Here is a 17,898-nt window from a genome sequence, read left to right on the forward strand (position 1 = left end):
CAACTCTATGATGACATCAACAAGTTCCATCCCACCATCAGACTCACCATAGACTACTCTCCGGAATCGGTTGCATTCTTGGACACGCGCATCTCCATTAAGGACGGTCACCTCAGCACCTCACTGTACCGCAAGCCCACGGATAACCTCACGATGCTCCACTTCTCCAGCTTCCACCCTAAACACGTAAAAGAAGCCATCCCCTACGGACAAGCCCTCCGAATACACAGGATCTGCTCGGATGAGGAGGATCACAACAGACACCTCCAGACGCTGAAAGATGCCCTCATAAGAACAGGATATGGCGCTCGACTCATCGATCGACAGTTCCGACGCACCACAGCGAAAAACCGCACCGACCTCCTCAGAAGACAAACATGGGACACAGTGGACAGAGTACCCTTCGGCGTCCAGTACTTCCCCGGAGCGGAGAAGCTACGGCATCTCCTCCGGAGCCTTCAACATGTCATTGATGAAGACGAACATCTCACCAAGGCCATCCCCACACCCCCACTTCTTGCCTTCAAACAACCGCACAACCTCAAACAGACCATTGTCCGCAGCAAACTACCCAGCCTTCAGGAGAACAGTGACCAAGACACCACACAACCCTGCCACAGCAACCTCTGCAAGACGTGCCGGATCATCGACACAGATGCCATCATCTCACGTGAGAACACCATCCACCAGGTACACGGTACATACTCTTGCAACTCGGCCAACATTGTCTACCTGATACGCTGCAAGAAAGGATGTCCCGAGGCATGGTACATTGGGGAAACCATGCAGACGCTGCGACAACGGATGAATGAACACCGCTCGACAATCACCAGGCAAGACTGTTCTCTTCCTGTTGGGGAGCACTTCAGCGGTCACGGGCATTCGGCCTCTGATATTCGGGTAAGCGTTCTCCAAGGCGGCCTTCGCAACACACGACAGCGCAGAGTCGCTGAGCAGAAACTGATAGCCAAGTTCCGCACACACAAGGACGGCCTCAACCGGGATATTGGGTTCATGTCACAATATTTGTAACTGCCACAGTTGCGTGGACCTGCAGAGTTTCACTGGCTGTCTTGTCTGGAGACAATACACATCTTTTTAGCCTGTCTTGATGCTCTCTCCACTCCCATTGTTTTGTTTCTTAAAGACTGGATTAGTTGTAAGTATTCGCATTCCAACCATTATTCATGTAAATTGAGTCTGTGTCTTTATAAATTCTGTTTGTGAACAGAATTCCCACTCACCTGAAGAAGGGGCTTAGAGCCTTGAAAGCTTGTGTGGCTTTTGCTACCAAATAAACCTGTTGGACTTTAACCTGGTGTTGTTAAACTTCTTACCCCATCAAACACTCCCAGGACAGGGACAGCACGGGGTTAGATACAGAGTAAGGCTCCCTCTACACTGTCCCCCATCAAACACTCCCAGGACAGGTACAGCACAGGGTTAGATACAGAGTAAAGCTCCCTCTACACTGTCCCCATCAAACACTCCCAGGACAGGGACAGCACGGGGTTAGATACAGAGTAAAGCTCCCTCTACACTGTCCCCATCAAACACTCCCAGGACAGGTACAGCACGGGGTTAGATACAGAGTAAAGCTCCCTCTACACTGTCCCCATCAAACACTCCCAGGACAGGTACAGGGTTAGATACAGAGTAAGGCTCCCTCTACACTGTCCCCCATCGAACACTCCCAGGACAGGTACAGCACGGGGTTAGATACAGAGTAAGGCTCCCTCTACACTGTCCCCCATCAAACACTCCCAGGACAGGTACAGCACGGGGTTAGATACAGAGTAAAGCTCCCTCTACACTGTCCCCCATCAAACACTCCCAGGACAGGTACAGCACGGGGTTAGATACAGAGTAAAGCTCCCTCTACACTGTCCCCCATCAAACACTCCCAGGACAGGTACAGCACGGGGTTAGATACAGAGTAAAGCTCCCTCTACACTGTCCCCCATCAAACACTCCCAGGACAGGTACAGCACGGGATTGGATAAGTTAACTCTGTTTCTCTTTTACCACAACCGAAGTGTTTCCAGCATTTTATGTTTTTTTTTCAGATTTCCAGCATCCACAGCTTTCTACTTTTCAATCCCTTCCAGTTATTGGTTTAATGATAAATGTTCGTGCGGATTTGGAGAGCCTCCCAGCTCCACTGTGAATGGTGGCTGTGGGATCTGTCCCACTGAGTGGGTGGGTCGGGCCCCAGGTTAACATCTCAACTCACCGAGGGTGCAATAAAGATGTGATATAAATGCAAGTTAACACAGTAAAACATGCCAAGGTGTTTCAGGGTGCTAATGCAGCACTCCCCCAGTACTGCAGCAGTCTTAGTCTCAATTAGGAGAGAATGGAGAGGGAAAGATCATCACCAGAAACTCACGTCTGTCCTTTTGCTTTTCAAAAGCAATGACAATGTGGATTGACGGAGCAGTTTCAGTTGTGACGGTGCGTTTCCGCACTCTGCTGTCTAACCTGCTGTTTCTCCAGTCCGTTCTATTTGCTTCACCCAGCCAGACCACACTCTACAGCCTCATCTGGACCTTTATATCCTGTTATATAGTTAAAAGCTGACCACCTGATTTAATGCTGATGTCATTCGGGTGTTTGCTGAGGCTGTTGTTTTCCTTTCAGTTTAAAGTAAAAAGTTTATTTACAAGTTACAAGTCGGCTTACATTAACACTGCAATGAAGTAAGGGTGAAAATCCCCTGGTCGCCACACTCCGGCACTTGTTCGGGTAAATTTAGCACGGCCAATGCACCCTAACCAGCACGCCTTTCAGACTGTGGGAGAAAACCGAAGCACCCGGAGGAAACCCACACAGACACGGGGAGAACATGCAAACTCCACACAGACAGTGACCCGAGCCAAGAGCCAAACCCGGGTCCCTGGCGCTGAGAGGCAGCAGTGCTAACCACTGTGCCACCGTGCCGACCAGATTTTTGTGTGCAGAGGACAGTAAGAAGTTTCACAACACCAGGTTAAAGTCCAACAGGTTTATTCGATAGCACGAGCTTTCGGAGCGCTGCTCCTTCATCAGATGAGTGAAGAGTTGGGTTCACAAACAGGGCATATATAGACACAGACTCAATTGCAAGATAATTTGCATTCCAACCATTATCTTGCAATTGAGTCTGTGTCTATATATGCCCTGTTTGTGAACCCAACTCTTCACTCGTCTGATGAAAGGGCAGCGCTCCGAAAGCTCGTGCTATCAAATAAACCTGTTGGACTTTAACCTGGTGTTGTGAAACTTCTTACTGTGTTCACCCCAGTCCAACGCCGGCATCTCCACTGCAGAGAACAACTCTCAATAAACCTGTTGTGCTCAGTTTGAATCTTTGCATGCAAACCAGATCTTCTCTTTTTGTTAAAACCCACAACCCCAAACATATTTAGAAACCCACAATCCCGTTTCAAACCAATCCAGCTCCTCCAACAGCCGAGATACTCAATAAATTTGATAATCTTCACTCTCTCCCCTCTTCCTACATGTGGAACTATTCCACCTACTGAAAGCCTCAAAGTCCAATCGCATATTCAGCAATGTCTGATCCAATCCCTGGCTCAGTCTGATCTCATTGCTGGTCCCATCCTCAACCCATCGAGTCTGCACCGACTCTCCAAAAGAGCATCCCACCCAGGCCCTCCCCTCTGCCCTATGCACCTAACATCTTTGGAGCGCAGGAGGAAACTGGAGCACCCGGAGAAAACCCACGCAGATATGGGGAGAAAGTGCAAACTCCACTCAGACAGTGACCCAAACAGAGAATCGAACCCAGGTTCCTGGCACCATGAGGCTAATCACTGTGTCACCATGTCACCCTTACAGGAAACTGTGTTTCTCTCTCCACAGATACTCCCAGACCTGCTGAATATTTCCAGCATTTTCTGCTTTTATTCCTTACGGTGTTTATTGGTGACTATCGTATATTTATTTTTCTTAGGTTGGACTCGCGCCCACAAGTTCTCCGTGTCTACCCTAATCTCATCAGAACATTAAAGTCGGTCCATCGAGTGACCTGTTGAGATAGAGTCCCAACGTATTCCATTCACCCGAGTTACCAAATTTCCTACAAGAAATTTCACCTTTCACCACAAGACAAAATGTACAAATTTTAAAGAGAGGAAATTTGGCATGTCAGTTACGACTCTCAGCAACTTTTACAGATGCACCATAGAACAAAGAACAGTACAGCACAGGAAACAGGCCCTTCGGCCCTCCAAGCCTGTGCCGATTCTTGGTCCAACTAGACCAATCGTTTGTATCCCCGCATTCCCAGGCTACTCATGTGACTATCCAGGTAAGTCTTAAACGATGCCAGCGTGTCTGCCTCCACCACCCTACTTGGCAGCGCATTCCAGGCCCCCACCACCCTCTGTGTAAAAAACATCCCTCTAATATCTGAGTTATACTTCGCCCCTCTCACCTTGAGTCCGTGACCCCTCGTGATCGTCACTTCTGATCTGGGAAAAAGCTTCCCACCGTTCACCCTATCTATCACCTTCATAATCTTGTACACCTCTATTAGATCTCCCCTCATTCTCCGTCTTTCCAGGGAGAACAACCCCAGTTTACCCAATCTCTCCTCATAGCTAAGACCCTCCACACCAGGCAACATCCTGTTAAACCTTCTCTGCACTCTCTCTAACGCCTCCACGTCCTTCTGATAGTGCGGCGACCAGAACTGGACGCAGTACTCCAAATGTGGCCTAACCAGCGTTCTATACAGCTGCATCATCAGACTCCAGCTTTTATACTCTATACCCCGTCCTATAAAGGCAAGCATACCATATGCCTTCTTCACCACCTTCTCCACCTGTGTTGCCACCTTCAAGGATTTGTGGACTTGCACACCTAGGTCCCTCTGTGTTTCTATACTCCTGATGACTCTGCCATTTATTGTATAACTCCTCCCTACATTATTTCTTCCAAAATGCATCACTTTGCATTTATCAGGATTAAATTCCATCTGCCACCTCTCCACCCAATTTTCCAGCCTATCTATATCCTGCTGTATTGCCCGACAATGCTCATCGCTATCCGCAAGTCCAGCCATCTTCGTGTCATCCGCAAACTTGCTGATAACACCAGATACACCTTCTTCCAAATCATTTATATATATCACAAATGGCAGAGGTCCCAGTACAGAGCCCTGCGGAACACCACTGGTCGCAGACCTCCAGCCGGAAAAAGACCCTTCGACCACTACCCTCTGTCTCCTATGGCCAAGCCAGTTCTCCACCCATCTAGCCACTTGTTGTATCCCATGAGCCTTAACCTTCTTAAACAATCTGCCATGTGGGACTTTGTCAAATGCCTTACTGAAATCCATATAGACGACATCCACGGCCCTTCCTTCGTCAACCGTTTTTGTCACTTCCTCAAAAAACTCCACCAAATTTGTACGGCACGACCTCCCTCTTACAAAACCATGCTGTCTGTCACTAATGAGATTGTACCGTTCAAAATGCACATATATCCTGTCTCTAAGAATCCTCTCCAACAACTTCTCTACCACGGACGTCAAACTCACTGGCCTATAATTACCCGGGTTATCCCTGCTACCCTACATAGAAAGCATCCTTTCTGGTTGTATCACAGCTTGGTATGGCTCCTGCTCTGCCCAAGACCGCAAGAAACTACAAAGGGTCGTGAACGAAGCCCAATCCATCACGCAAACCAGCCTCCCATCCATTGACTCTGTCGACACTTCCCGCTGCCTCGGCAAAGCAGCCAGCATAATTAAGGACCCCACACACCCCGGACATTCTCTCTTCCACCTTCTTCCAACAGGAAAAAGATACAAAAGTCTGAGGTCACGGACCAACCGACTCAAGAACAGCTTCTTCCCTGCTGCTGTCAGACTTTTGAATGGACCTACCTCGCATTAAGTTGATCTTTCTCGATACCCTAGCTATGACTATAACACTACATTCTGCACTCTCTCAGTTCCTTCTCTATGAACGGTATGCTTTTTCTGTATACTGGGTAAGAAACAATACTTTTCACTGTATACCAACACATGTGACAATAATAAATCGAATCAAAATCAGAAGCTGATCAATAAGCGCAGTGTGAGAGAGATCCCAGTGAATCACACCGAGCACCCGCACTCAGAGCAACATCCACCCGGCTCCCAACCCACCCCTCACCGGGCACAGGCCCGACTCACACCGGCAGCAGCCCGAAAACCCCCTCGGCCCCGAGATCTCCCCCCCCTCCCCAGCCCCGGGATCCCCCCAACCCCCACCCCGGGATCTCCTCCCCGACCCCCCCCCGGCCCTGTGATCTCCTCCCCTCCGCACCCCCCCCCCCCCCCCCACACTGGCATCTCCTCCCCCCCCCCCCCCCACGGGATCTCCTCCCCCCACCGCTGGGTCCCGGAATCTCCTCCCCCCCCCCCCCCGCCGGGATCTCCCCCCCCTCCCCCCGCCGGCCCCAGGATCTCTCCCCCCCCCCCCAGCCCCGGGATCTCCACCCCCACCCCGACAGCCCCCCCCACCCCGACCCCCGATCACCCCCCCCCCCCCGATCTCTCCCCCCCCGATCTCTCCCCCCCCGATCTCTCTCCCCCCGATCTCTCCCCCCCCGATCTCTCTCCCCCCCGATCTCTCTCCCCCCCGATCTCTCCCCCCCCCGATCTCTCCCCCCCCCGATCTCTCCCCCCCCGATCTCTCCCCCCCCCGATCTCTCCCCCCCCCGATCTCTCCCCCCCCCGATCTCTCCCCCCCCGATCTCTCCCCCCCCGATCTCTCTCCCCCCCCATCTCTCCCCCCCCATCTCTCCCCCCCCGATCTCTCCCCCCCCGATCTCTCCCCCCCCGATCTCTCCCCCCCCCGATCTCTCCCCCCCCCGATCTCTCCCCCCCCGATCTCTCCCCCCCCCGATCTCTCCCCCCCCCGATCTCTCCCCCCCCGATCTCTCCCCCCCCGATCTCTCTCCCCCCCCATCTCTCCCCCCCCATCTCTCCCCCCCCGATCTCTCCCCCCCCGATCTCTCCCCCCCCGATCTCTCCCCCCCGATCTCTCCCCCCCCGATCTCTCCCCCCCCCGATCTCTCCCCCCCCGATCTCTCCCCCCCCGATCTCTCCCCCCCCCGATCTCTCCCCCCCCGATCTCTCCCCCCCCCGATCTCTCCCCCCCCCGATCTCTCTCCCCCCCGATCTCTCCCCCCCGATCTCTCCCCCCCGATCTCCCTCCCCCGGTCCCGGGATCTCTGGGATCCACTCACTCTGTTCCCGCCGCCATCTTGCTGCTCTCTCTGACCTTTGCCAGCTGAGACCCCGCCCCAAACCTCACCGACCAATCAGAGCGCGGAAGGCGGGGCCGGGAACGCTGCAGCATGAAGCCCCGCCCCCGCCCGCTCTGCGCTCCGATTGGACAGCGGCTATCCCCGCCCACACGGAGCCCCGCCCACACAGAGCCCCGCCCCCGAGGCTTCGCCAATCCAATCCGGGGCCAGAATGGGATCGGACAGTGCCGGGAATGGGATCGGACTGTGCCGGGAATGGGATCGGACTGTGCCGGGAATGGGATCGGACTGTGCCGGGATTGGGATCGGACTGTGCTGGGAATGGGATCGGACTGTGCCGGGAATGGGATAGGACTGTGCTGGGAATGGGATCTGACTGTGCCGGGAATGGGATAGGACTGTGCCGGGAATGGGATCGGACTGTACCGTGAATGGGATCGGACTGTGCTGGGAATGGGATCGGACTGTGCCGGGAATGGGATCATAGTGTGCCGGGAATGGGATCGGACTGTGCCGGGAATGGGATCATAGTGTGCCGGGAATGGGATCGGACTGTGCCGGGATTGGGATCGGACTGTGCTGGGAATGGGATCGGACTGTGCCGGGAATGGGATAGGACTGTGCTGGGAATGGGATCTGACTGTGCCGGGAATGGGATAGGACTGTGCTGGGAATGGGATCGGACTGTACCGTGAATGGGATCGGACTGTGCTGGGAATGGGATCGGACTGTGCCGGGAATGGGATAGGACTGTGCTGGGAATGGGATCGGACTGTGCCGGGAATGGGATAGGACTGTGCTGGGAATGGGATCAGACTGTGTTGGGAATGGGATCGGACTCTGCCGGGAATCAGATCGGACTGTGCTGGGAATGGGATCGGACTGTGCTGGGAATGGGATCAGACTGTGTTGGGTATGGGATCAGACTGTGCCGGGAATGGGATAGGATTGTGCTGGGAATGGGATCAGATTGTGTTGGGAATGGGTTCAGACTGTGCCGGGAATGGGATCGGACTGTGCCGGGAATGGGATCGGACTGTGCCACGAATGGGATAGGACTGGGCTGGGGATGGGATCAGACTGTGTTGGGAATGGGATCGGACTCTGCCGGGAATCGGATCGGACTGTGCCGGGAATGGAATGGGACTGTGTTGGGAATGGGTTCAGACTGTGCCGGGAATGGGATCGGACTGTGCTGGGAATGGGATCGGACTGTGCTGGGAATGGGATCGGACTGTGCTGGGAATGGGATCAGACTGTGCCGGGAATGGGATAGGACTGTGCCCGGAATGGGATCGGACTGTGCTGGGAGTGGGATCGGACTGTGCTGGGAATGGGATCGGACTGTGCTGGGAATGGGATCGGACTGTGCCCGGAATGGGATCGGACTGTGCCCGGAATGGGATCGGACTGTGCTGGGAGTGGGATCAGACTGTGCCGGGAATGGGATGGGACGGTGTTGGGAATGGGTTCAGACTGGGCCGGGAATGGGATCGGACTGTGCCGGGAAAGGGATCGGACTGTGCTGGGAATGGGATCGGACTGTGCTGGGAATGGGATCGGACTGTGCTGGGAATGGGATCGGACTGTGCTGGGAATTGGATCGGACTGTGCTGGGAATGGGGTCGGACTGTGCTGGGAATGGAATCGGACTATGCTGGGAATGGGATCAGACTGTGTTGGGAATGGGATCAGACTGTGCCGGGAATGGGATAGAACTGTCCTGGGAATGGGATCAGATTGTGTTGGGAATGGGTTCAGACTGTGCCGGGAATGGGATCGGACTGTGCCGGGAATGGGATCGGACTGTGCCGGGATTGGGATCGGACTGTGCCGGGAATGGGATCGGACTGTGCTGGGAATGGGATGGGACTGTGCCGGGAATGGGATGGGACTGTGTTGGGAATGGGTTCAGACTGTGCCGGGAATGGGATCGGACTGTGCCAGGAATGGGATCGGACTGTGCTGGGAATGGGATCGGACTGTGCTGGGAATGGGATCGGACTGTGCCGGGAATGGGATCGGACTGTGCTGATGATAATCGCTGTCCTGTCAATGATGCTGAAAGAAACAACAGACACCGTGCTGAGTATCAGGAGGCGGCCACTCGGCCCCTTCAGTCTGTTCTGTAAGATCACAGCTGCTAGTGTTTCATGTTCCACATTCCCATTTACACCCTGCTCTGTCATTCCCTTCCCGAATCTTCCCACCTCCACCATCAACATATTCAGTGAGCTCCACCTCACTCTGAGGCAGAAAGTTCCAGAGTCGCACCCCGCCTCAGACAGAAAAGATTCTCTTCATCCCTGTACAATCAGCCTGATCCCTAAAGCCCGCATGTTAAACCAGTGCCCCTACTTCTAGATTCACCCACAGGAAGGAACATCCTTTCCACATCTCCTGGTCATGGGTTCACTTTCATTATGGAAGGTGTTGTTAACACAGTCCCATACATTAACCCTTACAAACCCTAATACAACAAACCCCACTTTCCTGTCTGCCCCAATACCCCCCCCCCCACCCCACCCCATAGCCCCTGACCCCCTTGACTCCCTGACTCAAAATTGAATAAATTCAATGATTTAATAATCTGCACTGCTCCCTGGGGACGAGAGTTCCACAGACTAACATCCTTCTGAGAGAATCAAACTCTCCTCAACTCAAATGGAGACCCCTTGTTTGTAAATTGTCTTCCTGGTTCCAGTTTCCTTTCAGCATCCGCTGTCAAGTCCCCTCAAGACCTTATGTTTCAACAAGATCACCTCTCATCCTTCGAAACTCCAATGTGTACTGGCCCGGTCTCTTCAACCCTGCCTCAGAAGATAAGCTCCTTATCCCAGGAATTAATCAAGGGAACCTTCTCTGAACTGCCTCTAATCCAATTATATCCTTTTCCAAATACAGAGACCAAAACTGTACACATTATTCCAGATGTGGTCTCACCATTGCTGTGTACAGCTGCAGTAAAACCTCCCCACTTTTATATTCCATTCCCCTGCAATAAACACCAATATTCCATTTATCTTTCTAATCACTTGCTGTACCCGCACGGTAATGTTCTGTGATTCATGGACCAGAACACCCAGATTCCTCTGTACTTTGGAGTTCTGCAATCTCTCTCCAGTTACAGAGTCACAGAGTCAGAGGTTTACAGCATGGAAACAGGCCCTTCAGCCCAACTTGTCCATGCCGCCCTTTTTTATTTAAACCCCTAGGCTAAGCTTTGTGGATTACAGGGTCAAAGGTAGGGTTCTGAAGACTGTGGAGGAACAGAGAGATCTTGGGGTCCATATCCACAGATCTCTGAAGGTTGCCACTCAAGTGGATAGAGCTGTGAAGAAGGCCGATAGTGTGTTAGCTTTTATTAACAGGGGGTTGGAGTTTAAGAGCCGTGGGGTTATGCTGCAACTGTACAGGACCTTGGTGAGACCACATTTGGAATATTGTGTGCAGTTCTGGTCACCTCACTATAAGAAGGATGTGGAAGCACTGGAAAGAGTGCAAAGGAGATTTACCAGAATGCTGCCTGGTTTGGAGGGTAGGTCTCATGAGGAAAGGTTGAGAGAGTGAGGGCTGTTCTCTCTGGAGCGGAGGAGGCTGAGGGGAGACTTAATAGAGGTTTATAAAATGATGAAGGGGATAGATAAAGTGAACGTTCAAAGACTATTTCCTCGGGTGGATGGAGCTATTACAAGGGGGCATAACTATAGGGTTCATGGTGGGAGATATAGGAAGGATGTCCGAGGTAGGTTCTTTACTCAGCGACTGGTTGGGGTGTGGAATGGACTGCCTGCAGTGATAGTAGCAACCGACTCAAGAACAGCTTCTTCCCTGCTGCTGTCGGACTTTTGAATGGACTTGTCTTGCATTAAGTTGGTCTTTCTCTACACCCTAGCTATGACTGTTACACTACATTCTGCACTCTCTCCTTTCCTTCTCTATGAACGGTATGCTTTGTCTGTATAGCGCGCAAGAAACAATACATTTCACTGTATGTTAATACATGTGACAATAATAAATCAAATCAAAAAAAAATTTTTTCTAATGAAGAACGTCCATTTGATTGGAATCGGTAAAATCTGGTTCCGTTTCTGGCTGTTTCAGTTAAGATTGCACTTTTTAGGGATAAACCCAGAACATTAACGGGGGGCTTTGTACCGCGCTGCTGTTTTGCAGAGTAAAACTCCTGACACTGTCCCTGCCCTTGAGGAATTGTATTAACACTGGTCAACCTCATTTAAAATTGGAAGCTGGGAGATTTATTTAATACAAATATCATTATCCACTTTTTCATAATCATTCCCAATGCTAGCTTTTTCTTCAATTATTCATCAGTGACTTAAACAAATTCCATCCCTCTGAGCATTATATTAAAGTTTAAATTGTATCTGATCCTCTCAGGCTGACTGCGGTTGAGTGGATATTTCAGTTTGCTTCTTTCATCACTCACTGCCGTCAGATTGCTGTTACTCACCCCAATAAAACAGGGTTCGAAAGCAGAGAGAGGGTGGGGCATCACTGTGGAGAATGGAAATGGGGTGTTACGGTGGGCGGCACGGTGACACAGTGGGTTAGCACTGCTGCCTCACAGCACCAGGGACCCGGGTTCGATTCCCAGGTTGGGTCACTCTTTGTGCGGTGTCTGCACATTCTCCCCGTGTCTGGGTGGATTTCCTCCGGGTGCTCCGGTTTCCTCCCACTCTCCAAAGGTGTGCAGGTTCGGTGGATTAGCCATGCTAAGTTGCCCCTTACTGTCAGGGGGATTAGTAGGGTAAATATATGGGGTTATGGGGATAGGGCCTGGGTAGGATTGTTGGTGCAGACTCGATGGGCTGAAGGATCTCCTCCGCTGTAGCGATTACCATCGGGGTGTGACCATGCGATGCCTCAAAATGAGGGACATACGGGTCCTCAACGAGCAGGCACAGTGATTCGTTCTGGAGGGTGGTCCTACAAAGCGAGGTTTAGGAAGGGAATTCCAGAGCTTGGGACCAGGCAGCTGAAGGCACGGCTGCCAATGATGGAGCGATTAAAATCAGGGGCTGCTCAAGAGACTGGAATTCCCAGTTTTCTGTGTTTTAGTCAGTGCTGGGGCTCAGACTGATTGGTCACTGAGGTGAAATGTGTCTGTAAGAATCTTCTTATCATCTCACCAATGCTGTGAAGCTGCTCAGAACGGTCATCGACAACAACATTCACCATGGCTGCCAATGAGGCAGCTCAATCTTTAGAGGACTGAGTAAAGAGTATCTGTGGAGCTCAGGTTTTAGCGGGCTGCTGTGCTCCTGTTGCTTCAGAGCCTCGGACAGTCTACAGCCGGTACCTCAGAGTATTGGAGAAACACCACCAGCAAGATCCCCCAAGCCCAGGGACAGGTGCTGCAGTCCAATAACAGCGCCCTCTCCCAGGACAACATGCTGAGCTTTGGATTCAGAGAGAAATACTCTGGAAAGAGTCCCAGACTCAGGATATTAACTCAGTTTCTCTCTCCACAGATACTGAGTTCAGCAATTTCTGTTCTCAATTCCAGCATCGAGGGTGTTTGTTAAGCCTGACACTGACTCCTGAAGGAGATGTTCCACCCAGAACTCAATTGTGACAGGAGATTCCCAAGAGGACAACACAAAGACTTTAGGAATGTCCTCAAAGTATCTCTGAAGAGGTGGAACATACCCACTGACTCACGGGAGTCCTGGCTTTTGACTGATCAAAATGGAGAATTGGGAAGGTGAGGAACATGCAGAGGTAAAGTCGAGGTGTTGGAGAGAGCACACAATTCTCCAATCACGTCATCAACCCTACCCCTCAAAGACTATCTACCCCTCCCATGGAAGAGTCTTGCATTGGACTGATCAGCTATCTTGGAACCCCCTGAACTGGAATCACATTGTCCTCAACCCCGAGGGAATGCCTAAGGAGGAGAAGAAGAAACTCCTCAGAGCTGCTGCTGTGTCAGGGCTTGGACTCCTCCATCTTGTTTCCCGAATCTTGGATTAAGGGTGACTGAGGCCTGATCCCACATCCCGAGACAGCACCAGGCTTTCCACAATTCATGCCCCGGGTAAACTCTGTCACAAAATTTTGGTTCTCCTCTGTGTACAGTTCTGGTCACCACACTGAACATAGAACATTACAGCGCGGTACAGGCCCTTCGGCCCTCGATGTTGCACCGACCAGTGAAACCAATCTAAAGCCCATCTAACCTACACTATTCCAATATCATCCATATGTTTATCCAATAACCATTTGAATGCTCTTAATGTTGACGAGTCCACTACTGCTGCAGGCAGGGCATTCCACACCCTTACTACTCTCTGAGTAAAGAAATCATAGAATCATAGAAACCCTACAGTGCAGAAGGAGGCCATTCGGCCCATCGAGTCTGCACTGACCACAATCCCACCCAGGCCCTACCCCCACATATTTTACCCGCTGATCCCTCTAACCTACGCATCCCAGGACTCTAAGGGGCAATTTTTTAAACCTGGCCAATCAACCTAACCCGCACATCTTTGGACTGTGGGAGGAAACCGGAGCACCCGGAGGAAACCCACGCAGACACGAGGAGAATGTGCAAACTCCACACAGACAGTGACCCGAGCTGGGAATCGAACCCGGGACCCTGGAGCTGTGAAGCAGCAGTGCTAACCACTGTGCTACCGTGCCGTTGCCTCTAACCTACCTCTAACATCTGTCCTATATCTCTCACCCCTCAATTTAAAGCTATGTCCCCTTGGATGAAAGGACTGAAGATCTGGTTGTGGAATTTGCTGAGATAGGCAGGAAAGTAAATAGTGAAGTGGACGTAAGGAGGCTACAAAAGATACAGATTGTGAGTGAACAAATATCCAGCAAATGGAGTATAATGTGGCCAAGTGTGAAATTGTTCAGTTTGGCAGGAAGAATAAAAAGAAGCTTATTATCTAAATGGTGAGAGATTGCAGAGCTCTGAGGTACAGAGGGATCTGGGTGTCCCAGTGTATGATTCACAAAAGGCAAATATGCAGGTACAGCAAGTAATTAGCAAAGCGAATAGACTGTTACCATTTATTGTGGGGAATTGATTACAGAAGTAGGGAGATTATGCTTCAGTTGTATGGGACATTGGGGAGACCACACCTGGACCAATGTGTACAGTGTTAGTCTCCATATTAAAGGAAATATGTAAATGTATTAGAAACATAAAAGATAGGAGCAGGAGGAGGCCATTCAACCCTTCAAGCCTGCTCCGCCATTCATCTCGATCATGGCTGATCATCCAACTCAATAGCCTAATCCTGCTTTCTCCCCATAACCTTTGATCCCATTCGCCCCAAGTGCTATATCCAGCTGCCTCTTGAATACATTCAATGTTTTGGCATCAACTACTTCCTGTGGTATTGAATTCCACAGGCTCACCATTCTTTGGGTGAAGAAATGTCTCCTCACCTCCGTCCTAAATGGTCCACCCTGAATCCTCAGACTGTGACCACTTGTTCTGGACTCCCCCCACCATCGGGAACATCGTCCTTGCATCTACCCTGTCTAGTCCTGTTAGAATTTTATAAATCTCTATGAAATCCCTCCCCTCATTCGTCTGAACTCCAGTGAAAACAATCCTAACCTAGTCAATCTCTCCTCACACATCAGTCCCACCATCCCCCGGAATCAGCCTGGTAAACCTTCGCTGCGCTCCCTCGAGAGCAAGAACATCCTTCCTCAGAAAAGGAGACCAAAACTGCACACAATACTCTCGGTGTGGCCTCACCAAGGCCCTGTATAATTGCAACAACACATCCCTGCTCCTGTACTCGAAACCTCTCGCAATGGAGGCCAACATACCATTTGCCTTCTTTACCGCCTGCTGCACCTGCATGCTTACCTTCAGTGACTGGTGCACAAGGACACCCAGGTCCCACTGCACACTCCCCTCTCCTAATTTACAGCCAATCAGGTAGTAATCTGCCTTCTTATTTTTGCTTCCAAAGTGAATAACTTCACATTTATCCAAATTATACTGCATCTGCCATTGATTTGCCCACTCACCCAACCTGTCCAGATCATTCTGAAGGATCTCTGCATCCTCGCCACAGTTCACCCTCCCACCCAACTTGGTATCATCTGCAAACTTTGAGATGTTACATTTTGTTCCCTCATCCAAATCATTAATATATATTGTGAATAACTGGGGTCCCAGCGCTGATCCCTCTGGCACCCCACTCGTTACTGCCTGTCAATTTAAAAAACAGCCATTAATTCCTACTCTTTGTTTCCTCTCTGCCAACCAGTTTTCTATCCATCTCAATACACTTCCCCCAATCCCATGAGCTTTAATCTTGCACAATAATCTCTTGTGCGGGACTTTGTCAAATGCTTTCTGAAAGTTCAAATATACCACATTGACTGGCTCCCCCTTGTCAACTCTACTAGTTGCATCTTCAAAGAATTCCAACAGATTTGTCAAGCATGATGTCCCCTTCATAAATCCATGCTGACTCTGTCTGATCCTGTCACTGCTTTCTAAATGCTCCGCTATAAAGTACTTGATAATGGATTTGAGAAATTTCCCCACTCCCAATGTTAAGCTTACTGGTCCCTGTTTTCTCTCTACCTTCCTTTTTGAATATTAGAGTGACATTCGCTACCCTCCAATCTGCAGGGACTGTTCCAGAGTCTATAGAATCCTGGAAGATGATCACCAATGCATCCACTATTTCTAGAGCCACTTCCTTAAGTACTCTGGGATGTAGATTATCAGGCCCTGGGGATTTATCCGCTTTCAATCCCATCAACTTTCCCAGCACCATTTCTCTACTAATATTGATCTCCCTCCGTTCTTCCCTCTCACTAAATCTTGCATTCTCCAATCTTTCTGATATCTGATTTGTGTCTCTTTTGTGAAGACAAAACCAAAGAGTGTATTCAGTTGCTCGGCCATTTCTTTGTCCCCTATTATACATTCCCCCGTTTCTGTCTGTAGGGGACCTACATTTGTCTTCACCAACCCCTCTCTTCACGTATCTATAGGAATTCTTCGTGTCAGTCTTTATGTTCCCTGCAAGCTTACTTTCGTACTGTATTTTCCCCTTCTTAATCAATCCCTTTATCCTTCTTTGCTGAATTCTAAACTGCTCCCAATCCTCAGACCTATTATTTTTCTTGGCCAATCTGTATGCTTCTTCCTTGGATCAGATACTCTCTCTAAATTCTTAGTAAGCCATGGGTTGGCCTCTTACCCATTTTGCTTTTGTGCCAGTTTAAAAGCAGTTCAGAGAAGGTTTAGAGACTAATACCTGAAATGGGTGGGTTGCCTTATGAGGAAAGGCTGGAGGGGTTAACTTTGTATCCACTAGAGTTTAGAAGAGTAAGAGGCGACTTGATTGAAAGCTTTAAGATCCTGAGGGGTATTGACAGGGTGGGTGTGGAGAGGATGTTTCCTCTTGGGGGACAATCTAGAACTAGGGGTCACTGTTTAAAAATAAGGGGTCACCTATTTAAGACAGATATCGGGAGAATTTCTTTCTCTCAGAGGGCGGTGAGTCTCTGAAACTCTCTTCCTCAAGAGGCAGTGGAGCAGAATCTGGATATTGTTAAGGCAGAACTCGATAGATTCTCGATTAACGAGGGGGTGAAAGGTTATCCGGGGTAGGCAGGAATGTGAGGTTGAGGTTACAGTCAGATCAGCCATGATCTTACTGAATGGGCAGCAGGCTCGAGGGGCTGAATGGCCTCCTCCTGTTCCAAGTTTCTATCTTTGCTTTTGAAACTAAACTCTGTGTCATTCTCCACAGGTGTTGCCTGAACTGCTGAGTAACTCCTGTTTTTCCAGCAGCGGCAGTATTTTTCCCCTGTTTGATTTGCTGTTATCTGGGGGGATAAATCCAGCACCTGCCAACATCACAGAGGGAATTTTTATATTCCCCTGCGGCGATGGACGGCGGGGGCAATTCTCCAAAAAACATTCTCAGTGTTGAATTTGCGTGAAAACTGGAGTAAATCCCGTTAGTTTTGTCAGCGGGATTTTCAAACGGAATCTCCCACACTCTGCACTGTGGAGTGCCCCAGCGTGAATCACGCTAAAACCCAGTGACTGGGGCCGATCCCCGCCTGTACCGATCTGTCAGCGTCGAGATCGGCGCATGAGCAGTGGCCCGCACTGCTGGCCTCCCGATCACTGGCCAGACGGATTGCTCGATTTAGAGTCCCCGACCTTTGGGAAAAGATATTGACCATGGTTTTTTCAAGCCGGAATTGAACCAGCGAACTTAGGCCCTCTGACAGTGCGGCACTCCCTCAGTACTGACCCTCTGACAGTGCGGCACTCCCTCAGCACTGACCCTCTGACAGTGCGGCACTCCCTCAGTACTGACCCTCTGACAGTGCAGCACTCCCTCAGTACTGACCCTCTGACAGTGCAGCACTCCCTCAGTACTGACCCTCTGACAGTGCAGCACTCCCTCAGTACTGACCCTCTGACAGTGCAGCACTCCCTCAGTACTGACCCTCTGACAGTGCGGCACTCCCTCAGTACTGACCCTCTGACAGTGCAGCACTCCCTCAGTACTGACCCTCTGACAGTGCAGCACTCCCTCAGTACTGACCCTCTGACAGTGCAGCACTCCCTCAGTACTGACCCTCTGACAGTGCAGCACTCCC

The 17,898-nt window shown here is 50.7% G+C and overlaps 1 protein-coding gene across 1 annotated transcript in view; it reads right to left on the reverse strand.

Moving 5' to 3' along the window:
* Positions 1–7,299, reverse strand: part of pepd (peptidase D) — a 203,994-nt gene extending 196,695 nt beyond the window's left edge. Inside the window, exon 1 of the mRNA XM_078210505.1 lies at positions 7,243–7,299. Coding sequence (XP_078066631.1) covers positions 7,243–7,259 — 17 coding nt within the window. The 5' untranslated portion in view covers positions 7,260–7,299. The remainder of the gene's footprint in view (positions 1–7,242) is intronic.
* Between the last annotated feature and the right edge of the window lie 10,599 nt (positions 7,300–17,898).

Source organism: Mustelus asterias, chromosome 4 (genome assembly GCF_964213995.1).
Source record: "Mustelus asterias chromosome 4, sMusAst1.hap1.1, whole genome shotgun sequence".
Taxonomy (NCBI): domain Eukaryota; kingdom Metazoa; phylum Chordata; class Chondrichthyes; order Carcharhiniformes; family Triakidae; genus Mustelus; species Mustelus asterias.